Here is a 25809-nt window from a genome sequence, read left to right as displayed (position 1 = left end):
TCCAACAGTCCTTACCCACGATCCATCGCGGCAAAAGAGTAGGGAGGGGGTAAAAAAGGCTTTGGTCTCCATCAAAACTCCATATCCATATCGACCTCGCTTTCGCCTTCCTTTCCCTCTTCTAGTGGGATGCCCGCCTGTCCGTCCGGGACTAAAATGCACCCGCTAAAACAATGAGCAAAATATTACAAACAGTATCGAAGTACAAGTTTTCATGGTGATGATGGCGCAAGTGAGCCCGCAGAAGCAGAAGTAAGGGGAGTGAGCGAAGGGGGAAATGCCGAATGTGCGTAGCCCTGTCTGATGGCGCATTACCTCCACTCGAAAGACTCCTCCTTTGGCGGTCTCGGCATTGTAACAAGTTCACAAAAGTTCTGCCCCAAAAAAACCTTGGTGACCTTGGCAAAACTGAGTCGTCGTACGCAGTCCTCTTTTTTTCCGCCGTCGTGCATCGGGTGATTGGGCTCGATTCGCTCATCCCATCAATTGCCGCACGTCGGTGGGCGGCCAGCGGACCTGCGCAAAGGTGAGCAGACGCTTGATGCTCTGCAGGTACTTGCGGGTGACCTCGTCGCCCATGACGTGCCCGCGCTCGCCGTCGTGCAGCTTCTCGCGGGCACTGCGCTCGTGGATGCCCACCATGGTGACTCCGATGGGCCAGGCGGCTTTGCCGATGGACAGGCGGAGGTAGCCATCGTTCGCGTCGACGTAGCGGCGCTCTTGCGCGGCTTGGACGATCTCGATGATGGGGGCGAGGAGGTCGTCGTCCAGGTCGTACTTTTCAAACTTGCGAAAGAGCTGCGAGGTTGGTGTCAGTAATTGAGTGGTTGGCTGGCAAACGAGAGTGGTCGTGGACATACCGGCTTCAGGTTCTCGCGGCTTTGCACCATCGCGCTGTAGGCCGTCTTGCTGGCTGTGGTGTCCCGCCGCTCTTGCTCCATCGCCTTTTCGTACTCCGTCAGGACCATCGTGAAGTACGAAGCGAGCTGCCTGAACAGCCATCGCCTGCCCTCCTTGTCCTTGGGCACCGTGCCGTCGACCTTCATGTCCTTCTCTTCGACGAGCTGCAGCGTCGTTGGTATCGGGCCCTTGGTCACCACCGTCGTGAGCCTCCTGTACCTCCGCAGCCTGGCCGCGTGGCTCTCCCCAAACAGCGTCGCCGGCTCGCCCAGATCGCGCAGCTTCGTGTAGAGTTCTTCGTCGGTTATATCCTCCATGCCGTCCTCCATCTCAGAGACATCCTCGCTGCTAGCCTTGACGAGCTCAGGGAGCCCGAGCCGGCGCCGTCGCGCGCGCTCTTCCTCTTCCTCTTGCTCCTCCCGCCGCTTCCGTGACTCCTCCGCCAGCCGTTGTCTCTTCTCCTCGCGGATCTTGTGCTCCTCCGCCGCCTCCTCCTCCCGCTTGCGTTTCGCGGCGGCCTTCTGCTCTCGCTCTTTCTCGAGGCGGGCTTGTTCGGCCAGGTACTCCTCCTTCCGCTTCGCTTCGACGTCGGCGCGCTTGAGGTACTTTGAGGTTGACGACGAGCTGGACTCCTTTGAGGACTTGCCCAGCTCCTTTGACATGAGCGCTGCGAAATCCATGTTGGCGGTTCGCTGTCTATCGATCGTTGGGGTTTCGTCGTCAGGGGGACTTCATCGGTCGTCGTGGCCAGTGCTGGCTAGGGGTGGGTCCGTTCCAGCTCAGAAGGGTGTGTTGTCTCGTGCCTGCGTCGCGATGGCAGTCCCGTCCCTTGATGGCCGTTTGTCGTCGCCCGCGTCGATGAAAAGTCGATGAGATGTCGTTGAACAGCTCGGCATGGGATAAAAGAAAAAAATCGGATAAAACGTTCCGCAAAAGCTTACTTTGCTTTATTTTTACGTGTTTCCCCCACACCTTGGGGGAGGCAGTGCAAAAAGTTGTGGTGGACGATCCATGCATGGAAGCTCTGGAAGATCGCGCTTAACTTGCACAGCCTCACTCGCCTACGACCTTGACTCCAGTCCGGGGGAACGCACACACGCAAACTAGTTCCCGCGTTTTCCTGCTGGACACCCCCCGAAAACGTGTCTTTGTACCTGTTCGTCGCAAGGGGAGCTTGTCAAGCTTTTTTTCCCGGGCGTTTTCTTTTACTCCACCGATTTCCTGTGTTTTGCAGGCTTAGGTGCTTGCATTTGACGTCGTGTGTGTGGTGTTGGTTTCGTGATATCTCACCCATCCGACCACACTTCCTCGCCTTCCGAACCACTTGCTCAAGCCAGAGCCAAGGAAGGACGTGATGGCTTCATACGATCGGGAGGTGACTACCCCATTCTTGCTCCGGCTCTTTTACAAGAATGGGTCATTTCACAGGTAAAGTGGGACTCAGGCACCCGGTCGCTTTGGGCTTGTAGACATAGCTTGCTAATGAATTGTTTCTCAGGCCGGACGAGTTCGCATCGAGGAGCCTGCCACCGTCGCTGTCGCTCTACACCTGGCCCAGCAGCACCCTCACCGAGCTGGCGGAGCAAGTAGCTGCGGAAGATCCCTCCCTCCTCCCAAGCCCGTCCGTGGGCACAAGGCTCGCGTTCCGATTGATCTACCCCGACGCCCGAAACGCAGCAGCCACGGCGGGCGCACATCACGCCCCGACACAACCACGGTTCATGGTGAAAGACTTGGGGAGCGTAGTGCTCGGCGGCGACGGCGCTTCGGCAGCGCTGCTTGCCGCTGCCAACGGCGCGGAGGGAGACGATGGAGATACCGAGATGATGGGAGCTGCCGCGCTAGCAACCGCGGAGACAGCGACGAAGGACAAGACGCTTGGGGAATTCAAGTTCGTGGTGGGCGACTACGTCTCATGCGCCATCTTGCCGCCGCTCGCCGACGGCTCCGTTGCGCCGGCGATAACGGCACGGAATGATAGGCCACCGGGCCCGAGGGGTCCTGCGGCTGGGCATCCTCCGCACAATAACCGGCGAGACGCTGGGTTTGCAGGACGCCCGGGTCGGGACAGGGAACGGCGTCGCTCTGGGTTTGGAGACGGCGGTTTCCCTGAGGGCGAGTGGAGGAGAGGTGAGAGGCTCCCTGATGAGGCCCCTGACCGGTCTTGGGGAAGAGGGAGGCGGGGAGAAAGGGGCGACAGATGGTGATTTGGCGCAATCTCGTTCAGTTGCGACCCGAGGAGTTCCTGGCTTTCCGGGTCTTCATCGACTTTGCCTTACACTGGAAACGACAGTGTCGGCTTCACTCGTTCTGAAATGGGTTCTACAGACTTTGGTCAACGAGGTAGGCTTCGGAAGCTATACGCCGCTCCGTGGTTGTCGGCCTGATAATTACAGGGGACCGCGCGATCGGGTAGCCATCTTCGGGATGTGAAGGCCCAATTCGTCCAGACTTGGAAGACATAAGCGACGGATGGAAAACTGCATCATATGACCGATCCAGGCTCTTCATTGAGCTCCGAGAAGACGTTGGGGACGAAGCTTGACGCCCAGGCGGGTTTCCTAGATAGCTTCCGGCATAGAAGCAGCATGAAAGGTTACGAACTATGGGAGACGACGATGATCAGGGGCCATCGATGGGTTTGTCAAAGCCCCAGTAGGCACATTCAGGGCAAGACGGGATTCAATGCTGAGAGTGCATCACCGAAGTAGTGTACATCTATGGCTCTGTCGGGACATGCCATCAACTCGAGAGGGTTTGAAAGACGAGCAAGCTTCGCCAAATATGTCGGAGGCAAGGAAGCAGAAAGGGGGCTTCGGATCACGACCAAGGGAACGATTGCGGTCGCTTCGCAATCGGCACGGCGTAAATGTTGTCAAAAGGGATACCAATTGTTTTCATTAGGGTCGTTAGCACCCGTACATCATCAGGACATATCAATCAGAACATGGTTCAAACACGGCAAATGTGTGAGGCGTTGCTTCGAACAAATGGAAACTTGAATTGTTTTTCATTTATTTCTTCCGTTCCAGCGTGGATCTCCAGGCTTATGTACGACCACAGCTCCATAGTACCAAGTCAATCTATCGCTCGTAGACGAGGTCGCCCTTGCGCTTCGCACGCAGATCCCAGAGACCCTGTTCATTGTGTCAGAATGTGTGCCACTTCAAGATTCCAAACCGTGCTCATCGCTGGGCAGGGTTCGGGAGAGAGTAGGGCTCACGTCGGTCTTGTAGCCAATGTATCCGATGATCGCGGGGACAACGGCAATGTAGATGAAGGAAATGCGGGCTGTTCTCGGCGTCCATCGGAAGAAGATGTGTCTGTTGCTCTGCATGTCTGCTCGGCGTCCTCGGTTAGCACCTCCATTGCTTCCTCTCTCGCGACGCAATTGAACGCATTTTCACAATCGTCCATCATCGCTCGGGTGAAGGGTTCGACGTACGTCCCAGCTTAACCAAGGCCGGGTCAAGGGCCAGCTCTGTTCGCAAGGATTAGTATTTCTTCGAGGTGTATCTTTGGGGGGTCGAATTAGCTCACTGTGGTGCTCAACGCCGCCTGCCATCTTGATCGATGTCAGAGCGATGCTCAATCTGTGTCCTGGAGTAGAATTGGCTCGGTTGGGACGACGAAGTTTGCGGGTTTCCGGGGTCAATCGGCAGAGCTCATCGACTTGTGCTGCTTGAAGCGTTGTGATGCGTGATGCTCAGCCGACCGTTGGAGTTGCTTGCTTAGGTAATGATGTCCCCAGCCTTGAGGGTCAGGCAACAACCAATCACACGGGCTGTATTAGCCAGACGCCTTGCACTGTAACACTGTGCAAAGACGTGCTCTTCGTAGCGCTCTCACAGTTCAATTTAATAATACACACTGTCTACTGGACTTGTCGAGCCCGTCGCAGGCTTTTTCTAATTGCAACTGCACTTGTTTACATAATCACACCCAGTCAACGTGCCAGAGTGGTTAATGGGCTGCCCTGCTATTACATCTAGCTTCCGCTGGAAAATAACACAGGCAGTGGCTTCGGTCGCGCAAGTTCGAATCTTGTCGTTGACGCATTTCCTTTTTGCTGTTTTTCCTCAACTTCATCCCGCATATTCCGCTCTCTCCGTGTGTGGTTTCGCCGCTACTTTTGAAGTTGTCGTCTGAACTTTGATTGTTTCTCCCAGCATTCAATTGAGTTGTGCTGCAGTCGCAAAGTACCTCGCACTCGGGTTTCAACGAAGATTACCCAGTGCTTGTAATATTTACTCCCTGATCTTTGCTCCATACTCGCAGCATTGAGGGCAATGCTTTCTGCTCGATTTGACCCCCCGATATTCTAATCATTACGACGCTAAGGTGTGAGATCATTGACCAGAGGAAATTGCAGTCGGAGCCAAGAGTTCCTCCAAGGACGCAGTCTCTCCGATGATCATGAACTGGGCACTTGATTGGGATGTCGACCGATGCATTTGTGCCGAGGTAAGCCTAAAATGTGGGGTCCTCATCTGGTGTTGCTCAGAATGCGCTGCTGCGACAGAGGACGGTCTAAGTGTTTTTGTTTGGAAGCAGGTGAAGGTGAACTCGGTGGGGCCCGGACACTTGAGTTTCCGGTGTACTAGTGACGTATAAAATGAGGGACATGACCTCGGTGATTTATTTGTTTGTCGATTAACGTGTACGTTACTGTGATTGCAAAAAGGTCCGGCCATTGCCTCGAGATATTCCAGCTACGTCCATTAACACCGGAAACGATAAGACGCAATACCACATTCCAAGCGAAATATCAACAGGATGGCAACAGAAGAACCCAAGGTGAAGCTCTACTGGTAAGTCTCCGTGAAGCACAGTCTCGACAGACCCTCACATGGAACTAGGCTGGAGCAGTCCAGAGCCCAGAATATCCTTTGGCTGCTCGAAGAGCTCAAAATCAAGTATGAAGTGGAGGTCTTCCATCGCAACAAACAGACTCTGCTTGCCCCTCCAGAGCTAGCCAAGGTTCATCCCCTCGGCAAGTCTCCAGTCATCGAGATCTTCCCAGGTGGCTCTGGAGAGTCAATCAAGCTGGCAGAGAGCGGTTACATGACGCAGTACCTGTGTGATCACTTTGGCAAAGACTCCGGTCTTATCCCCAAGAAGTGGAAGGACGGCCAAGAAGGCAAAATCGGAGGAGAGACCGAAGAGTGGACGAGATGCCAGTATTATCTGCACTACGTTGAAGGAAGTCTGCTTCCAGTCTTTACCTTGTCTCTGGTCATCTCAGGTTGGTCTACCTCTCATGCTTCAATTGAGCATCTTGTTGGATCTCGCAACTAACACGCCTCGTCAGCCCTCAAATCGGACAATGTCCCCTTCATCGTCCGGCCCATCACTTCGGTGGTCGCAAACAGGATCTTCAGCATGATGATCTTCCCCAACGCCAAGAAGCATCTGTCCATGATTGAGGAGCATCTTGCAACTGCTCCAGGTGGAGGAGACAAGTACATTTGCGGTCCCAACTTGACGGCTGCCGATATCCTGCTCAGCTTTGCGCTCATCGCTGCTGAGGGCAGGCTCGACGGATTTGGAAATTGGCCAGGAGGTTCAGCCAAGAAAACTTACCCCAAGGTATTTGCGTATATTGAGCGACTCAAGAAGGAGCCCGGGTATGAACGATCTGCTCAGAAGATCCGCGAGATTGATGGCAAGTTCGAGGCCACAATCTCTCGATTCTAAGGGGTATGGGGTTGGGACACTGGTGGGCGGAGAACATATACCACTTTGCATTTGTTTTATTTTTTTCCTTTCCTGTCAGTAAAGCTCCAGTCGTAACATTGCTACGTAACCACCAAATAAAAACGTCACTTGATCTGGTGATCTGAAGCTTAACAGCTTTCGTGAAAGTGTGAGAAGCGAGCCTGGGCCCAAGCTCTCTCGGATAGGTACGTCTTAGCGCTACAGCCAATGGACAGGGGTATTGGTCACCAAATCGGCGTGCATCCTTCCGTGCCCCGACCTTTCGTCCTGGAAAATTTATCGAAAACCACCAACTTGCAGCTCAACGCAAGCCTCCAAACCCACGTCATACGGTTGCTCGCCCGATTGCCAGACGCCATGCTGGCTTCGAGGACGGTATGCGCTCGCTGCCGGACCAGGCTTCTGGCCGGCGCGATCGCTGCCAGCACCACACGCCCAAACTCGACAGCAAGTTTCCCCTCCGTCACTGCCGAGCAACCCTCCGACACTACAGCGCAGCCACCGCGGGCCGAGGCCTCTGAGGCTTCTCCAAACAAGGCCCGATCAAGAAGATCAAAGAACGACGCCGATGCGAAGAAGCGAGCGCTGGACTTGTTCGAAAGCGCCATCAACAAGAGCAAGGGCGAAGAAGCCGTGGCGCAGGAGACGCCGTACGCCTTGGAGAAGCTGGCCCGGCTTGCCAAAACACTCGATACTGTCCTGAACTCGAATTTGAGGAAGAATATCACTTTCGAAATCGCAGCGAGGAACTTCGTTATGCTGAAGACAGAGGTCTTGCCAAGTTTGCGAAACTCGAAGGCACCACAACCTATCTTGATGGAAGCTGCGCAAGCATTGCGACAACTTATAGACTTCAAACTCGTCAATACGCATGCGAAAGAACTTCCGAGCCTGACAGATCTCTGCCGACTCATGTCTGATTTCGGAAATGTGAAGCCTCAGTCGCGTTTGCAGTTCATTAACACATTCCTTAATGCAATCTTGCCAACGCTTCCCGAAGCAAAAGATACCGCCAATATGGAGTCTGCAACTGTGGAAGAGAGGTTACTACAGGATCTTGTCGATTTCTGGAAGCATTTTACTGCGTTGCGGCGAGTGGACAGCGGTCTCGGATCCGAGCCGAAATTCTGGCTCACCTCGAGACCGGACTTGCGCAGCAGCGACCAGCCGGTGAAACTCTTCAGGCTGCTACTGCATTCCGTAGCAGCCAATGTGGTCGGATTGGACACTGCGTTAGTGACTACGTATGTCCTGCTTTCAGACCCTGCGTATGAACACACAAAAGCGAGGGAAGATGCGGCGCCTCTCCTCGAAGCGTTGGAACCTATTATCAAGCGTTTCGACCGCGAAAAACTTCGCCCTCTATTTGAGGCGCAACCCAGGCTGTGGCAGTTTGTTGAACCAAGGGCAGACTGGCGGGTCATTCAAGCGGCTCCCAACGTTTTGAGTGAGTCCGCCACTGCTGCGCCAGACGGCTGGACCCCAAAACATGGCAAATTCGCCTACGCACTGTGGCACAAACGCTTCAACATGGCGTACCGTGGAAACGACCATGCAGCCGTGCAGCAGGCTTGGAGAGATCTTATCAAGCCACCTAATGATGCAAGTCGGGCGGGCAAACTCCGTAGATGTCCTGAGCTGTTTGATTACATATTGCACATTGCCTGCCACAAATCTCGTTATGAGAAGGCGATATACACGCAGGTCATCTCCGAGGTTTTAGAATACATGAAGGCCATCGGCCTCGAGCCAACAATCAGGACATACACCTCTATGATGGAGGGCTGGAAGCTGGCAAAGCGAATCGAGCCTATCGAACACATGTGGGAGTCTATCACGGCAGCTGGGCTGAAACTGGACCATCAGATTTGGTCAAGTAGGATATCTGCGCTTGGCGGGCTTGGAGCAGGATGGGATGGCATCAGAGCGCTCACCCAGATGGATAGAGCGTGGCAAGAGGCAGTAAAGAACGGAAGAGAGGACCAGGCTCTTAAACCTGCCATGTCGAACGTAAATGCGGCCATATCCGGGCTTCTGTGGCGAAACCGCATGGACGGCGTGAAGAAGGTCTTGGAGTGGGCTTCTGAGAGGGGCCTGCAGCCAGACATTTACACCTTCAACATGCTTCTCTCCAGCATGTTGAAGCAAGGTAAACACGAGGAAGCGGACAGAATACTAGTCAGCATGAAGGCGGCGGGTGTCAAGCCAGACGGCGCCACTTTCACTATCATCATGGACACCGCCTTCGCCGACATATCCCAGCAGTCGCCCGAGGAGCAGAAAGCCACTATTGGGAATGTCTTCAGGGAAATGGAGGCCTGCGGTATCGACCCGAATCAGGAGACGTACGCCAAGATGATACATTCTCTCATCAGACAGGGCGACGTCGCGCGGTCGTCCATCACAGCCATCCTCGCTCACCTGCGCGCCACCGGCCAGCAGCCCTCCACCGAGATCTGCACCATGCTCGTCGAGTACTTCATCGACCATCAGCCCGACCTCGACACCGTTCGTGCTCTCGTTGACGACCGCCGGTCCCGCGCACGCGCTCTGACGGACCGCGTCTTCTGGGAGACCGTCATCAAGTACTACCACCGCGCAGACGATCTCGACGGCGCTCTCGAGATTGTGTACGACCTCGACGACTGGGGTATCTGGCCCGGCCTGCCGCTGCTGGAGCCCTTGCTCCGGTCACTGCTTCACCGCAAGGACTGGGACGCCGCTAAGAAGCTCGTGGGCACCGTACGGCGACAGCCCCGTCCGGAGGCTGCTGACCGAGAAAGTCGGTACTGGAGGCATGCTTTCTGGGCTGTGGCAAGGGACTACGACTTGATTGATCACAACGCAGAGGTGGTGCACAATTAGTGGAGGTGGCCCTCCCCTTGTACGATGTCGAAGAGACTGTTGTACAACACGTTAGAATACTAAAACCCATGCCTCTTCATTTGCAGCTTCTGTTGAATATGGTTTCCCCGAATCATGGTCTGATCGCAAGCTCCATATATGCTCACCGGCTGGTGACTCAAACAACCTCCAAGTGTCAACCACGGCGGCAACACTTTGCGGAGGAATCTATTCATGACAGTGCCCAAGTTGCGGCCCGAAACCTCCAATATGCTCTCATGCTCCGAGATAGAATCTAGCCAACAGCACGGAGAACATACTTAATCCCCTCCCAGTGCTCCTTGACCGTCGGCCGAATCAACTCCGGAGGCAGCACAAAACCACCGGCACCACTGGTTTTAGGCCTCAACTCAACGCTCCAAGAATACGTCGCATTCAGCGCGCCATGATGGAAATCCCTCGCAGAACCAGTGGAGTAGTACAAGATCTCACATGAAGGCCCGACCTGATACTCCTCGCCACTCGTAGCATTAATAGCAGCAGCGTAACCGCCGCCAACATCACGCTGTGCCTGTAGGTTTTTGGGGAGGACATCCGGCGCGCAGGAGAACCCCCAAGGCAGGAGGATGAGTTGCGAGTAGCTGTGCCAGTCAATGAAGAGCCGAATGCCTCCCGGCGTGGCGGCTAGCTTGCGGGAGAGAGCGGAGAGAACGACGTTCTCGGTCGTATCACCTGGGCTGAGGCCTCGGAAAGTCTGGCTGCAGGGATCTGAGGAAACGCTGCCGTCCTCGAGGGGGTAGTTCCACTGAAAGTCCCAGTTACGATTGCCGTCAGTGCCGATACAGGTTACGTTGGAGCGTGGTTGGCGGTTCTTCCGCCAGAGACGATCTGTCGTTTGCGTATATACGAAGCCTTGATGGAAGTTAGTGGATTGAGGAGCACGAGTGGGACGGGACGGGGAATTCTTGCCGTCTGGATTGTGGAAGGGCACGATGTAGAAGTCGTAAGCGTCGAAGAATGCTGTGACGTTCTTGTTCCCCGACCGATAGCCTTCGATGAGCTGGTAAGTCAGGTATTCGACGGTCTGCATCAAGATGTTAGTACATACGACGTCATCTCATTGGAAACGCTACTTACCATGGTTGTGATCCATTCTCTGGCGTGAACGGTACCGTGCCAAAGGACAATGGGTTTGTTCTCTGCCGGTTTTCCACCCCAAAGCTTCAGCCCAAAGATGTTGCGACCTTCGTACGAAGATCCAATGTCCAGCCACTGCGAGTTGTTTGGGAACGCAGCATGAAGATCCTTCCAATATTGTACGTGGTCATCATATGAGTGGTAGGAATCGAACCAGCTTAGACTTGGCAAGCCGCCCCGTTTCGTCAATGGGGTAGAGCTAATGACTCGAGATTCTTCCCTAATCTGGTTGCCCAAGTCGTTGCTCAGAAGTTGGGCATCAAGTCTCAAAGCCTCGAAGCCGCCGATATCATTTGGCGGAACCGCGACCTCAATGAAGTCTTTCAAGTCAATTGAAGGAAATGACACTAAACGGGATTGGAGGTCGCTGGGGGCATTGGCGGTTGAGACCCGGTATACATGGTAGCCATCGTAATTGACTTTTGCGTCTCGCGGGGCGTTGCTACCGGTGATTTTCACAGCAGAAGCTGCGACGAGTGGTGACAAGATCGCCAGGCAATTGGCGAGCTTCATGATGACTTTGAGCTTGGCCCGACTGCTAGTGTTGCTCGGAATGGCATCGCATACTGGCCTGGAAATAACATTTGAACCAAGGAGACTTTATACGCGCAAGTTTAATGGGCTTCCTCTTGGCTCAATAAACTCAACAGGGGCAAAGTGAGGGGTTCACTCTTGATAACATGCAAGCCAAGACCAGGGTGCTTGGATGACGTTCTGGAAAGCCTTTGCTTGGTAGCATTCTGATATTTCTTTCGTGAAATGGTCTACTATTTGATGGAGGTAGCCTGTATAGGTTCGCCGTGGTGTTGCATGGAAATGCAGAGCTACTCCCAGAAAAGTAGGTGCGAAGCATTTCGGGGTCTAAGGCGACTCCAACTTCCACATTACGTTTGCTTGGCATCGAGGATAACCGGCCACTTTAGTTGAACCTTCCGTCTGCGGATGCGGAAGAAGCATAGGGTTACTTGGATCTGGCGCACTGCCAGCATGTCAACTTACGTGAGTCATTCGGCGGTTTTGGACTTTTGGCCAAGAATTAGGATTTATATGCTGGCGATCACGCACTCGCAAGGCCTGCTCCGGAATAGTCCCGGCGAGCCCGGCTCTTAACGGGATCCACTTTTCGGTTCTCTTCCGTATTCGTACCCGACACATCCGGATGTCACACGGAGCCGGTTCGAGCAGCATTGTGTCTACCTAGGTAAGGTAGTGTTCTTTGGCAGCCAAAGTGACTCGTTCATTACTAAGTTATATAGCCCACCAAATATCCGGGGAACATTAGTGAGCTAGAACTCCGTATGTGTAATTGTACCAAGCAGTAGGAGTGTTGTGTGAATATTGGCCGCCTTTTCTGGACCAGCCTAAATCCGGCCTTCGAATCCGCAAAGCTCTATCTCAGATTCCTCATAGGAAAAACAACAAGCAGCGGGATTTCATGCAAAAGGATTTCAGATTCTGTGCTAGTCGGGCGTGCGGGTGAATGATTGAGCACACCTTAGCTGGAGTTCATCCTACTTAGAATCGGACCTATGCTCCGGCGTGCGCCCCCTAAAGGCTCCACTAGGCTGCTCGGCGTCGACCGGTTTGGACCCCAAACGCCAACCCCAATTCACCTTACAGTTTACCTGAGCGTCCCTTGAAGCTGCAGTAAGTACAGATGGTCCGACGTCACAGGTGCCTGTGACAGCCGCCACTTTCTATAATTTTTTTTTTCTCTCCAACTTCGACGCGTCGTCTATTTTTTCAACACGAGTGTTTCCTAGCAAAAACATCGAATTATTGTCGCCAAACGCCAGCTCTACGACCTACGAGCGACTTTTCTGTCGCGGAATAATCGCACTGCGAAATGGGCTAGAAATCACAACCGAAATATCGATACCGACCGACGCGATGGCTACCGAGAGCTCCAAACCTTCGTCGCGCGACGAATCTTCCGACTCTGGAAGCGGCAGCGACAGCGAAAATGAAATCCCATCGGCAGCCACGCCGACAACGGTCGAATGGCTTGCAACCGGCCGTGCAAAACGTTCCACAGCCGGCAACCGAATGAAGTCGATGCTGGCCAATGAAGAACCCGACTCCGATCTCGAGCTCCTGTTTGCCGAAGACGACAACGACGAGGGCTTCACCGATGTCGACGATGGCGGTTCCGACGTACAGATGGACTCGTCATCCGACGACGAAGACGAGCAGAACCAAGCGGACGATATGGAAGGAGAAAAGGAGCTTGAAAAGCAGGCCAGGGAGAAGAAGGCTGCGGCGCGGAAGCGAAAAGCCCAGGAAGTCATACCGGCCAAGTTCAGGAAGAAGGTTCGCATCGATGCAAATCAGAATACTGCGCCAGCTCCACGGCCCAAAAAGAAATCAGAACGATCAAGTTGGCTACCGTCGCCTGCCGACATGCCCGTCCGTGCCTCGTCCCGACAGACAACAGTGCTCAGCAAGGAGCAGCTGCATCAACAGATGAAGGAACGAGAAGCGAAGCGCTTGAAGCAGGCGAAAGCAATGGAAAAGAAGGCCCAGAGGCTTGCGGAATCAAAGAAGCCCCCGATGACACAAGCAGAGCGACTCGCTGAAGCCGCCATTGTGGAAAAACGGAACTCCAAGTCTCTGAACAGATGGGAAGAAGCGGAGAAGGCTCGTGAGGAGGAGCGGCTGGCCAAGATTGCAGCGCTGCAGAATCGCACGCTCAAGGGACCTGTCGTGACGTACTGGAGTGGCCTGGGCGAATGGGAGCATCATTTGAAGCATGTTGGCAGGGTCGCGGAAGAAGAGAAACCTGTGCGGAAGAAGCGGGAGAAGAAGGAAAAGCCAGAGAAGGGCAAAGGCAAGGAAAAGGACGCGAAGGCAGGCGAGAAGGCGGAGGAGAAGAAGGGAGATGGACCAACATCCACTGCGACTCCTACGCCTGGGCCCGAGACTACGCCTTCGAAGCCGGCAGACGGACAAGGGGAGTCGAAACCTGAAGCTCCATCAGCGCCATCAGTATCGACAACTGGTGACGCGCCTCAGACAAATGGTACCACGAAGGCACCATCGCCACCCACGCCATCTCCAGCAACACCGGCGGAGGCAACTCCAGCCATCAAAAAAGAAGACCGACCCAGCGTCATGGCACCTCCGTCTATGGTACCGCCTTCATTAGCCTCTCCTTCGTGTGCGCCTCCATCTCTGGCAGCACCTCCATCTCTGACACCTACAATTCCACCACCGGCAACAATCTCACCTGCACCCCCACAACCTGAAAATGAGCCAAGACTCATGGCACCACCATCAACATCACCTCCACCATCAATGAGCGCACCGTTAATGGCTCCTCCGCCAATACCTCCTCCGCCAAAGACTTCGGTCCTTGCGGCTCCAATCCTGGCACCACCAGTCCTCGCGCCGCCCCTGGGAGGCATACACCTTGGACACCACAACTCACAACCTAAATCCAACGTTCTCGCGCCGCCCAACACGTCACAACATCGATCTCCTCTCTCCATGCCCGCTCCGCCTCCACCTCCAACGGCGAGACCGCCACCTCCGCCACAGGCACCCCTTCAACCGACTCAACCTCGAGCTCCCCCAAAACCTCCCGTTGTAGCTCCGTCACCACCGCCGCCGCCTGCAGATCCCCCAAAGCCCGAAGAGCAACCACCAAGCGAGGTCGCTCGCAGCGCATTCATCCTCCGCAACTTTGATGAAGACCTGATCAAGGATAAGACAACCCAGACGCAGATTCTGTTCGGACGGAGGATGGACCGCCTTGCGAAGCCCGCCCATCGCCCAGTCTGCGTCATCACGGCTCACCCTGCTCGCTACCGGGACCCTGATACGGGCCTACCTTATTATGACGTTCGTGCCTACCGGGAGATTCAAAGACTCCGTCGTGGTGAGTACAAATGGAGCAGTCTGCTCGGCGCCTGGGTCGGCAGTTGTACCTACGCAGCTCGTGGTGTTCCGGAGAGGTTCCTAAAGGGTGACGGCAAACCCAAGCCCAAGCCAAAGGAGATGGAGGTGGACGTCACCATCGGGGCACCCTCCGAAAAGCAAGAAGGCAAAGAGGACAAGACCGCCTCGCCCCCACAAGAAGGGGGGAAGGAACAGCCGGAAACGGTGGCGGAGAAGCAAACGGTTCCAGCCCCGTCTCCGTCCGCACCGCAGACGCCGCAAGCGCCGCAGGCCGTGGCCCAGGCGCCAGCCCAACCTCAGACTCAGGAAGCGAAACCGGCAGCCACCGAACCTACAACGGCCCCTGTAGCCGCTTCGGTCGCGACAGCAGTCTGAGTAAGAAGAGACTTTGGTGGTTGCGTCCCTGAATAATGGCGGCGGGAGAACGCCTAAAACCTCAGACGCTCTTTATAGGCTCCTACCGATCAGATCGGAACGAGGGCCGAAACAGGAACGGGGGGGTTAGGGGAACGTAGGGGAAGTGGAGGGCGGGCAGCCTGTGCATGAAGAAGCTTGTTTGCCCGTTGGTGTTGACGCCCGTAATGAACCGCTCTTGGTCTGTAATCATATCTCTATATCGTATGTAACAATACTCTCAGGGCGCTTCTTCGAAGCCAGCCTCTGACGTCTCGAGAATATCTCGAGCAATACATGTTCTGCCTCACAAGGTCGCCGAACCAATCTCTCTCACGTTCTGGAATCTGCATCAGGTCATCAAACAAGATTACCTAGAACGCTAGAATTTCAAGTTCACCAGCTTCACGAACGCACCCACTCGCAGTACACCCCACCCAAAAGACATCGGGTGCTGCCACACATCGGAGCACTTGGGGCAGAAACGTTAAACGGGGCTCCGGCCGGAGATGTGTCGGCGCCGGAGCTCTCTCTATCATTTCGTCCTGCTGCAAACAATACAGGTATTAAGGGGGTCAGGAACAAACCGGAAGGTGTTAGAGAGGGCGGCCCTGTCCACTGGAAGGGGTGAACTTGCCAAACGAAAGGAAAATAGACGTTGACGGGCACACAGTAGCATGAAAAACGTTAAAATTGAATTGTCTTGGAAGTGTCGTTGAGGGTGTGCTGGCGTGGTGCGAAGACTCGAAATATGCTTTCCTTCACAGACGGTACAGATCCTTTCTCATGTTGGGACGTTTTCAATCTTCAGACCAGGCACACTGAGATGAGAAGACTCTCTGTCGTTGGCCGGCGACCTTAGTCACAGCTCGACCCGTTCAGCCATTCACACCCTTCGTCTCGACTCTCACTACACGCAGCTCAAGTTTTTCTCATTACTCGTGTGCGTACAGTCTATCCCGTGTAAGCATAGTCAGGCACACACACAGAGTCACACAACACCGCACGGGGAGGGCGACGACGAGGAGGGCAAGAAAGGCACCTACACACCATCTTTCGTCCTCCCTACCCAACCGTCGTTACGTACGCACGCAGCGCACGCACATAACTCACCCACACGTAGACCACCACAGAAGGGGAGAGAGTGCGCGCGCGGGCAGGTTTGCTGCAACACAGACGCATGATTACAATTAAGCTCTCATCAAAGCACACCAGACACATAAGACTCTCACACACCCACCCACTCACCCATCTTAATCCATCCCAAGCTTTCGGGTTCGATATCGGATTCCCGTCTGCCCCCCACCGGCCACCACCCGCCGTCCGTCAACCTCGTCCACTCATTCAGGCACTACACTTTCACTTCTCATTGACAGCCTCATCGGACGAGTGATCAGGTCTGGGCAGGTCCAGGGGAAAACTGCATCCACCCGAAGGGAAAAGGACGTGTTTGAAGATCGCCTTGCTTAACGTTCACGTGGTGCTGGCTGACCCCCTTGACACTCCCACCACCACAGGCGCCTTCCCCGAGCGAATTACAAGCCAGTTATCCGTCTTGGCGGGGACCTGCAGAACGACAACGAGACTGAAGACACCAAGAAAGAGAAAAGATGGGAGGATTTAACTCGCACGAACATGGACCAGCTCACCACAGGCCGCTGTAATGCTCGCGGCCCTTCGACCAAACCCATCTCGACCGTCCCTCTCTCGGCCGTGAATGTAGGGCTCGTAGCTTTCCTCCACGGCGGCCCCGAAAAGGGGACTGCGGACACACGCATACCACCACCACCACCACCATCATCATATCCTGCGATGCTATATCGTCCGTTTTACCCCCCGAATAAGATTAAGAGAAGGTCGTGTCGTCACCACCCTCAATACGCAGGTACGCACAAAAAACCTGCTTAAGCTTGCGTACCTGAGCTGGAAGAATGAGGGCAATCCCCCCCTCACGAGACCTTCACCATGCTGCTCAACACCCTCTTAGCCTCTGCGCCCCCGCCTCACTAGTACATGCAGCAAGCAATGCGCACGCACGACGGGCGTCCGAAAGAGGGGGAAATTAGAAATCATGAAGAATGTCCGTCTAGAGGAAGTATCGTCAAATTCGAAAACCTGATTAGCCCAATTGTTGCTTTCCCATCAGGAAGAGGAGTAATCCCGCGCTACGCGTGTCTCGGTCGGCGACTCCGCTCGACGACGACGATTAAGAACATGCGGAAAATGAATCCAGCATTCAGTCTCGAGACTAAACTTTTCCATCATCTTCGATCTGCTGCATAACGCCAGTCAGTACATCCTCCCCACCTACTTCGCGTTCCCGGCCACTGGTAACTTGATCAGCAAGCTAAGCTTCTTTGACGGGTTTGATCTTCCTCTCACACTTGCACACACACAGCACCTGACTGACTACTGGGCCACGCGGAACTTGGACATATGGGAAATGAGAAGCCGCCGAGCCTCATGTTCGTGCGCCCGTGCCCTGCTGCCCCAGTTTCGATGTGCTTCCTGTTTGGATGCTGTGAAACCTGCTGCGAAGATGTGTCTTGGCTTTTCGTCGCAACCGGCCTATTTTCGAATCAATGCTTGAACCCCAAGTTCTCCAGATGGCGGGCTGTATGTGTTATCTTTAGATCGTAAGAAACATTGGCAACATTGGCAAAGTGGCTGGGCAGGCACTTTGGTTGGGCGGTGTAAGTCACGCGCAAAGATCACAATGTTTGTAGATGCAAAAGTTTCTTGAGTCATTGCAGATGTTTCATTCGTCACCTAGCAAATCCATACATCGTTCCGCATGGCACGTTGCCAAGCTCATCGCCATCAACGGCGCACGTTGTCATCCAGTCCTTCTGGCTGGCCTGAAAGCCGCAACAAAGAAATCCGACTAGATACTCCAAGCACCGCCGCGATGTAGATGCCCATCCCCAACTTTTTGCGCCGAATAAAAATCACAAGAGGGCAGCTTTTTGAAATGCCTGCGAACTCTCCATCCCATTTTCCCCGAATCGCTCAAAAATACCCACTCCATAAAGCGCTGTCGGCGTGATAGCCGAACCATGAGTGGAAGTAGTAGAAGGGGAAGTGAAAATGGGGTATATCCTCGTCCAGTACTCCGCAAAAATCCTTGCCGCCGTTTGTTCGTTTCTCAGTGGCTTACCCACTTAGAATGCTCGTATACCCTTCTTAAAGAACAGGGGAGCTAATGCAAATATGAGAACTGTTGTATAGCCGTGTCTATGTGTGACGTTACTGTAGGTGGTTGTGTGTCTGTGGTCGTCCATGTGTGGGACAAACCGGGAAGACTCTGTTTAGACACCCTTGCCCCGGATAATGTCGACCATCCAACCCATCTCGTTGACCAGGTCATCGAGCTGGTTGTCGGTAGGTGCGGAGACCACAGTGGTGGTGACACCTGGGTGGTTTTTGATACCAGGTGCACGGGGCAAACTGTAGTTCTGCTCCAGAGACGGCTTTCTTGAGCCGGGTAGGGATAGAGGCTGAACGTAGTTGACATCACTCTCGTTAGAGAAGCGGTCGTCGTCTGTAGAGTCGTAGAAGGAAGGAGCCTCATCCTCAGGGGAGATGGGCTCGATAGAAGAGGCGACGCTTGAGTCGGATGAGAATGAGAAGCGTGAGGCAGGAGGTATCTCCTCAAGTTCTCTGATAGGCAGAGGAGGAAGGGGAGAGTACTTCTTCTCACGGGTGAGGACTTTGACGTTGCTCACAGTGGGTAGTGTACTATCAGAGTGGGAGCGCTTGAATGGCGGTGGTGAAAGGCTGGTAGCGTAGTGGTTGATCTCCGAGAGGGCTGAAGAGGCAAAGTTCTCATCATCCTCGATCTCTTCCACAATATCATCAGGAATGTACACAGTAGGCCGGTTCTCGTTAGCCCTTGCGAACGGGTTCTCATCAGAGAGGAATCTGCGCAAGCTCTCAGGGGAGAGATCGCGAGTGCGGCTGCCGTCTGAAGACTCGCTTCTGCTGTCGTCGGAATGGGTGTATGAGTACGGAGAAACAGGACGCTCATCATCGTCCATCTGGCGTCCACGCTCAGTGCTGCGGCTGGTAGAGGGCTTCCTGGAGAAGAGACGGCGCCATGTTGGTGGTGGTGAAGTTGAGCCAGAGCGTGCAATCGCCCTTGACGGTGGAGCCGCGGGGGCGGAGCCCAGGCGCTGGTGGGGGCTGCCGGGGATGGGTGGTGGTGGGCGTGGAGTGATGAACTTGTCCTCCGGATTCATGGTCCTGTACTCGCCTTGGTGAAGAGAGCCCAATGATGCGCTGCGCTTGCGTTCCGCCGCCATCTCATATGGAACTTCCAGAGTGTTTACGGTTTGTCCTGGCAAATACGGGCATTGCGTGGTGGTCGGCAGAGCAGGGTTGTGAGCTTCATGGGTACCGTCAAGCTCATACTGAGACGTGTTAGCCAATGTCGATGGCATTTCAGCCACAAGACCATTGCTCACGTAGTAGTAGTAGGTGTTGCCCATCTTCAAGCCACCGTTGCGCTTCTTGTCCCGCGCTCCAAAATCATCGTCGATGGTGATATCGTTGAAGGTGTGGCACCCGCGCCATTGGCCGCGATCTCGTCGAATGTCTCGCTCCATTGTGTATGGTTTGGAAAAGTTGTCCCAAGATCCAACCAGCTTTACTGTTCTTACGGAAGGGTGTGTTTGGCTGCAGGTCGACTTGGTTAGCAAGATGATACTTGGGGATGTCAAGACATTATATATCACGGAAGCTCGAGGATGTTGACAGTGATGCATGCAGTCAGCCGCTAGGCTCACGCCGAGCCTCAGGCCTGGGTGGCCCTTGTACCTGTCCCCTCCCGAAAGCGGACGAGGTGCCGACCAAGGTCGGCGATGCCTTTTGGCTTTGGCAGGCGTTTGACGGAGTTCTCGGAAGGTTGCCGTTGGGCTCATGATGGAGGGTGGAAGAAGAGGAACGGGCGCAAGCCAGGGCCGGGGACGTAGGGCATAGCATAACCCGATATAAACTTTTCCGTCCGACAATGTTCGAAACATGAGCCCAAGCAGTTGGTTAAGCACAGGCAAACAAACTTCGGCGCCGGTCCCCGAATGCCCTCCCCGACTTCTTGGGGAAACTGAAGAGACTATGAAATGCTAAATGAGGACAGGCGACGAACTTTCGCCGGCCTGGTACACGCTGTGGTGGTGGGGTTGGGCGAGACATGGGTGTAGAGGGTGATGGGACGAGGGGTGAAGCTGTTGTTGTTCAAACATACAATTATGCGAGTTCGAATGACGGTACGTAGATCGCACATTCAGGTAGTAGTGGTGGTGTATAGCGAAAGCGACGCCGAGATTTCGACCAGCGAACGGAATGAAGGAACGAAAGCGAACAATATGAACGACCTATGGGCCTGATAAAAAGACTCACAGCATAAAGGTGAAAAGCGTCGTAGTAGGGTCCATGGCTGGAATAGGTTGGGCAGAGCCCAAATAAAATAGGACGTGGGAGTATGTCTCAATTAATGGGTTTATTGTTCCGCGGCGCCGCAGCAGCGCAATCCGCCCGGAGACTTTGTTGGCTGTTGGTAAGGTCGGAGGGCTTGGTATTTCCACCTCTGGTTGTTGGCCCGGCCGGTGCGGTGTAAGTCGACTTGGCCTTCGTTGGTTGGGACAGCACAGTTGGATTTGATTTCAGTGAAACACCAGGAGGCTTCCCATTCTGTCGGAATAGACGCAGAGCAGCTCCAGATTGAGAATAGGCAAGGCAGATTTGAAATTGACGGAGGGGGTCGTCGACCAATGGAGAGGAGGGGATGTGCGTGGAAGCGCCGTGACGGCAGTCTGGATGGGCGAGGTCGACGGTTGACTGGTGAGCGCTTAGAGAAACAAGCGGGCGGGCCCTGGGCATGCAGCAACAGAGGCTGGACGGCGACGCAGGTACGGTTCTGGGTTTGGAAACAGGCGAGGTAACGGAGGAATTGGAGTTTTCCAGAACTGTGTTAGAGGTTGAGATGGAAGTCAGGTACCCGTTTGCTCAGGATTGGCTGCGGTTTTGGTTTTGCTTCTGGGCGTCGGGCTCGGTGGATCGGAGTGTGGGTGGGTGTTGAAGGGAAGTTTCCCGCAAGTCGCTCTCTAATATATATGAACCTCGGACGGAGCTGGGGAGCGTCTCGAGAACCTTGAATTTGGATCTGAATGGAACGGAGGGCTGAGCAATAAGCAGAGCCGTAAAGGTAGCGTAGGCTGAAGCAGTAGCGTGGGTGAGAGAATAATTGGACGGTCGCAACAGAAACGTGCCCTGGCAGCCAGTCGAACCAGACCCAGAGGAGACCAGAACCAGGGTCTCCCAGACTATTTGAATGGTCTCTCGCGCACGAGCACAAGGTAAAGAAGAACAAGAACAGGTGGGTTCAGTGGATATAGTGGATTCTGGCTGGTCCTTCTCTCGATCTGGCGGCGGGAGTCGCGCTTTGAGCCCACCCAAAGGCCCCTCTGGCAATTCCGTAAGACCCGTGAGACCCCGGTTGAAGAGGCGTCGATGGTGAAGGCAAGCGGCGTCAAGTCAGCCAAGTTGGGTAAGCTGGGGGCGGGCTTGCTGTTGAAGGCTTCGCCGGGGTGGGTTTTGTGGCTTTGAGGTGGCAGAGACCCCACGGAGTTGGCCAAGACCCAGAGGCCTTAAAGGCCGCGGCCTTTCCTGAGGCAGCGAGGATTGGCTTCGTGGTGAAGTTGAAGCGGACGTAACGGAGAGACTGTGACGGCTTCCGTCAACCAACAGCGTCTTTCGGAGGCGAGGCAACACCAACAGCAGCTGCTGTGAAAGGGGGCGGCGGCAGCGTGAAGGGCACAGTTCATGCAACGCGCTAATATGGCCAGGGCTAGCGAAGCCTCGTCAGGCCATGTGGGTGTCCTCGTTCGAGGTTGAGTGCCGGGTGCAGCAGCAGGGGGGGTGCTGCCGTGTGGGAGAATCGATTGGATGATGGGCTTTTTGATTAAGGTCCGTCGATGTAAGGTACCACTGGGTAGGGATTGGCCAGCAGCGATCTGAGGTGACGAGATTCCGCTGTAATCTTGTCGCGGTTGTCTGCCGGCTCAAGGCGATCAGGTCTCACAGCCCAGTCCACCAGTCTCAGACTCGAGGGGACAAAGATGACGGGCTGGCTGATGATGTCGCTTGCAAGTTGCTGGCTTCTCGTTTGGCAAGATGCGATGAGAGTCGGAGCGGAGAAAAGGAAAGGGAAGGACAGGAAAGTGGAAGCAGAGAAGGAGGTGCTACGTGACTGTCTGTTGCGTTGCTTCTCTCACGTCGGCAGGTCTGTGTTGCGCCTTCCTGCAATTGCATTTGCAATTCCAGGCATTGCATTGCACCTGCACCTGCACCTGCACCTGCGCTTTTGCAGACCAGACAGACAGACAGTCGCCAGAAGAAGGGAAGCCACGACGTGCGCCTGCTTCCTGCTTCCTGCCAGTCCGTTCCTGCTTCAGCTGCGGCTGCACGTTGCGTGCGCCTCTCTGCCATATTTGGAAGCATCACCTGCAGCCCCATGCCTCTCTGGTCCACTGCAGGCAACAACAAGTTGGAAACAGTGCAGCCTGCGATGCTCTCCATTCTGCGTCGTACTTGATCCAACGGAGGACGGAGGACGGGCCACCCACAGACGGACGGCAGGGACGGGAACGCGGCAGAGACGGGAGCAGCAGACTAACGGAGATGGATGTAAGAATCTTCCGTCGTCGTTGTCCTGGCAAGAGGCAGGTACAGGCCGAACATGATGGCACTCCGGGCTTGGGTATCCCAGGCCGACATCGTGTATTCCTTCCTCGTCTCCCAAACACTGAAGAAAAAGCGTCACTGTCTTCCTGTCCAGCTGGCGAACCGTGACGCTCCAAGGGCCAATCAATCTCCTTGCGGCAGGAAAGCCCCACGCCGAACTCCGTCTATTAAGCTCAGACTGCCCTCCTTGTTGGGTCCCATGTCCCACGTCGCAGCCTGCCTGTTTTGCCCAACCAACACTGTTGTACGCAGGGCCACGGGACCTGGTCTGCTTGGGATGCGCGGGAGGGAGCGTCCACGTCGTCGATGATCAAACAGAGCACACGTCGTCACCGCAACTCGGCAACTCTGGAGCTTTTCTGTAGGCAGTACCCGACTCCCGCGCCAGTGCTTCCCGCCCCCAGACGTACATTGGACGGTCGAACTACCTGTCCAACAACTCCCTGTTTCCCCCGAAAGACAGGCTTACACGGAACACTTCAAACAGCCGACCAAGCTGACTTACAATCCGAAGTCCTCGCAGCCCCCTGTCTCCCCGCGCATGAAAAGCAACCATCGCATTGCAATTAATCCGTGCCGCCTATGACGCTCTCAAGGTCACCTCCGGACGGCAATGAAGTCTGTGAGGTTGTCTGCGAGCTTCAGAGAGATGGATGCGCCTCATGGATGTTGGCTTGTTCGTGACGTCGCGGGCCCCGGCCATGACGAGAGTCAGTTCTCTCAATGCCAACACGAGGACCCTCACCGCCGGATGGACAATCGCATTGTCCGTTGCGCCGGCCCTTCGAGGTGTCACTCGGCCACGGCATTCTATATCGATTGCCGCCCGTATCATTGCTGCATTACCACAATCCGACAACATCGTGGTCCGCTGACCACCGGAAGAACGGCGCAAGACGACCCTCGACAAGCTGACCTTTCCTGCCTTTGGCCGCGCATGTCTCAGTCTCGAACAGTTAGCATCCTGCAAGTCGTTGCCAGTAGTCCACGGGCGTCACCGGCCCTTTTCGCTTCCGTCGCATTTCGGCCACTCACGGACGCTGCTGTCAATAGCTCCCAAGCATCGAGATGCAATCGGGGACCGCCAGTCCAGATCGGACCTACGCCGAACTCATGTCCGCCGCCGACGGAGACTTCAGCTCCAGCTTCAGCACTACACTACAGTCCGGATCTTGGCAGGCGTCAAGGCTAGCTGCTGCGATATGTCTCGCTGTCGAGCGGGACCTGCAGACACATCATGTGCACTAACTTAGTGTAATGTACCGGCTGCAGAACCCTGCATCTCTCTGTGGTGTTTTGCAGGCTGGATCCAGAAAGATGTCCACTCATATCGTCACGTTGCCAGCATACGCACCGCATAGCTTCGCATTAGGGCCCCTCTAGTGTCATCTCAGCTGGAGTGTCACGGCAACGGTTTATTGACGTCAAATTGGCTCATGCTGAGGGTATTGATATCAAGGCCAAGCACATTGCCCACTCACCAATGTCGCTACGCTGCCAAGGGCTCTAAGTCAGTGCAGATGGCAGCAGTGATGCCTTGACAAGACCAAGTGAAGTGATGCCAAACCACTTCAGATACCACAACCATCGCGCAGCGTCCGCGATGCACCCCCTTCTGGAGCGCTCTCCGTTTGCGTCTCAAACGACAAAGGCACGGACGAGAGTCGCTTGGCTGGACATTAGTTGACATATTGCTGAAAACGATTTCGACCTTCCCCAGAACCCACAACCGCCAAGTGCTCCTTACCGGATTCGTCGACTCGATGTGTCCGCGATGCACACGCCCGTCTGGTTCATGCGATCTACCACACGTTCGAGCCATCGTGATCGCAAATTACCCAGACCACCGCCGCCGCCGACTGTCACGAAGAGTCGGCGTTACCTCAAACACACCTGAGCTGCCCAATCATGCTCGACTCACATCTCCGACAACTTCATCTCGACCTCGTCTACCTGGTCTCAGAGCTTAACTCTAAATCTCAGACAGCACAACGCTCGTTATCGGTGTTAGGCCATAGTGGCACTCGGCCGGGGCTGGTCAGGTCCGCGCTCCGTTCCGACCTGGACTGTTTCTTTGCCAAATGCTTATTGTCTCTCTGGTTACGGCCGACTCGATCTTCGTCTCGACTTGACTCGGAGGCTTTCTCTTTGTCTTTTTTGACGATTCCTTAAAGGGGAAGACAAAGCCGACGACGGGCACGCACGAATGCCTCTGTGCTCCTTGCGCATTTTGTCTTTGACGTGACTCGGCTTCATTCTCTCCACGTCGCAGAAGACCATTCATGTCACGTCTCCAGTTCGTCCCTATTGCTACTTCTACAGCTTAAGCTGTGCCTATTGCTGTCCCGCCGAACCGGTCCCCGATCGCCCGAGGTCCCTGGATTGATTGGATCCCCAGACTCTCCCTGTCAGGGCAAGACGAACGGCCAGGAACATTCGGGGGCCGTCGGGCGCCGGTCACTCATTGGCTGTCGCGTCGCTCACCTGAGAAACGACACACATCAGGGTCCAATCCTTAGGAACGAACCGTCACTAGCGGTCAATCTCACGGACTCCCCTGAATCAGGCTGTTATGAGACATGAAAAATTGACGATACTTTTGTGAAGTAGGACGATAGCATGTCTCAAGAAAAGAAGCAATGCCGGCGTGTCACAGTCCTACGACCGATAGAACAGTAAACATGCAAAATTTCCCGGGTTTCACACCTCGGCCAATCATGTTACGATGTGATGTGAGCACCGTGAAACCATCATGTTGGCTTGGTGCTATTCATGTACAACGATTGCAAAGTCGTTCGTCGTATCAACGCCGCAAAGTAGTGGGTGATTTTCATCACGCGGGTCTAATGGTTTCCCCTCGCTAGATGATACTCTGCCATCTATAATTTGGCATCTTCAGCGGGCTGCCTGCGGCTGCGATTCTGTGTCATTACTCACTCGACCCGGCATCAACGTCCAGACGATATGGAACATGCGAAAAGAACGAGACCCGCTTCGCTTCGCAGATTGACGGCGTCGATCACTTTTCACTAGAACCTCGCGAATCACCGCTCAATGCCCCCGTCGTCCCGTCCCCCCCTCCCCGTTCTCCCCGATTACCCGAACTGTTCTGATAGACCC

At 54.8% G+C, this 25809-nt stretch overlaps 8 protein-coding genes across 8 annotated transcripts; 4 read left to right on the top strand and 4 right to left on the bottom strand.

Moving 5' to 3' along the window:
• Positions 1–474: 474 nt before the first annotated feature.
• Positions 475–1580, bottom strand: GCG54_00007733 (Pre-mRNA-splicing factor 18; the record flags this gene model as incomplete). The annotated part of the gene is made up of 2 exons (XM_045407711.1): positions 475–798; positions 861–1580. 2 exons carry the CDS (start codon positions 1578–1580, stop codon positions 475–477), a joined length of 1044 nt encoding a protein of 347 aa, XP_045259446.1.
• A 674-nt stretch (positions 1581–2254) lies between these two features.
• Positions 2255–3107, top strand: GCG54_00007732 (uncharacterized protein; the record flags this gene model as incomplete). Its single annotated transcript, XM_045407710.1, has 2 exons — positions 2255–2328; positions 2399–3107. 2 exons carry the CDS (start codon positions 2255–2257, stop codon positions 3105–3107), a joined length of 783 nt encoding a protein of 260 aa, XP_045259445.1.
• An 876-nt stretch (positions 3108–3983) lies between these two features.
• GCG54_00007731 (uncharacterized protein) lies at positions 3984–4465 on the bottom strand (the record flags this gene model as incomplete). The annotated part of the gene is made up of 4 exons (XM_045407709.1): positions 3984–4037; positions 4124–4239; positions 4346–4381; positions 4441–4465. The coding sequence occupies 4 exons, from the start codon at positions 4463–4465 to the stop codon at positions 3984–3986; spliced, it is 231 nt and encodes a 76-aa protein (XP_045259444.1).
• Positions 4466–5676: 1211 nt separating this feature from the next.
• Positions 5677–6597, top strand: GCG54_00007730 (Glutathione S-transferase 1; the record flags this gene model as incomplete). The annotated part of the gene is made up of 3 exons (XM_045407708.1): positions 5677–5711; positions 5760–6145; positions 6212–6597. The coding sequence occupies 3 exons, from the start codon at positions 5677–5679 to the stop codon at positions 6595–6597; spliced, it is 807 nt and encodes a 268-aa protein (XP_045259443.1).
• Positions 6598–6975: 378 nt separating this feature from the next.
• On the top strand, positions 6976–9483 carry GCG54_00007729 (uncharacterized protein; the record flags this gene model as incomplete). Its single annotated transcript, XM_045407707.1, has 1 exon — positions 6976–9483. The coding sequence occupies one exon, from the start codon at positions 6976–6978 to the stop codon at positions 9481–9483; it is 2508 nt and encodes an 835-aa protein (XP_045259442.1).
• A 274-nt stretch (positions 9484–9757) lies between these two features.
• On the bottom strand, positions 9758–11172 carry GCG54_00007728 (putative metallocarboxypeptidase A; the record flags this gene model as incomplete). Its single annotated transcript, XM_045407706.1, has 2 exons — positions 9758–10546; positions 10600–11172. 2 exons carry the CDS (start codon positions 11170–11172, stop codon positions 9758–9760), a joined length of 1362 nt encoding a protein of 453 aa, XP_045259441.1.
• A 1377-nt stretch (positions 11173–12549) lies between these two features.
• On the top strand, positions 12550–14931 carry GCG54_00007727 (uncharacterized protein; the record flags this gene model as incomplete). The annotated part of the gene is made up of 1 exon (XM_045407705.1): positions 12550–14931. One exon carries the CDS (start codon positions 12550–12552, stop codon positions 14929–14931), a length of 2382 nt encoding a protein of 793 aa, XP_045259440.1.
• A 3326-nt stretch (positions 14932–18257) lies between these two features.
• Positions 18258–19553, bottom strand: GCG54_00007726 (uncharacterized protein; the record flags this gene model as incomplete). The annotated part of the gene is made up of 2 exons (XM_045407704.1): positions 18258–19358; positions 19413–19553. 2 exons carry the CDS (start codon positions 19551–19553, stop codon positions 18258–18260), a joined length of 1242 nt encoding a protein of 413 aa, XP_045259439.1.
• Positions 19554–25809: the final 6256 nt, after the last annotated feature.

This window comes from Colletotrichum gloeosporioides (genome assembly GCF_011800055.1).
Source record: "Colletotrichum gloeosporioides strain Lc1 chromosome Unknown consensus_77, whole genome shotgun sequence".
In the NCBI taxonomy this organism is placed as follows: domain Eukaryota; kingdom Fungi; phylum Ascomycota; class Sordariomycetes; order Glomerellales; family Glomerellaceae; genus Colletotrichum; species Colletotrichum gloeosporioides.
This window is presented reverse-complemented; position numbering and strand designations above follow the sequence as displayed.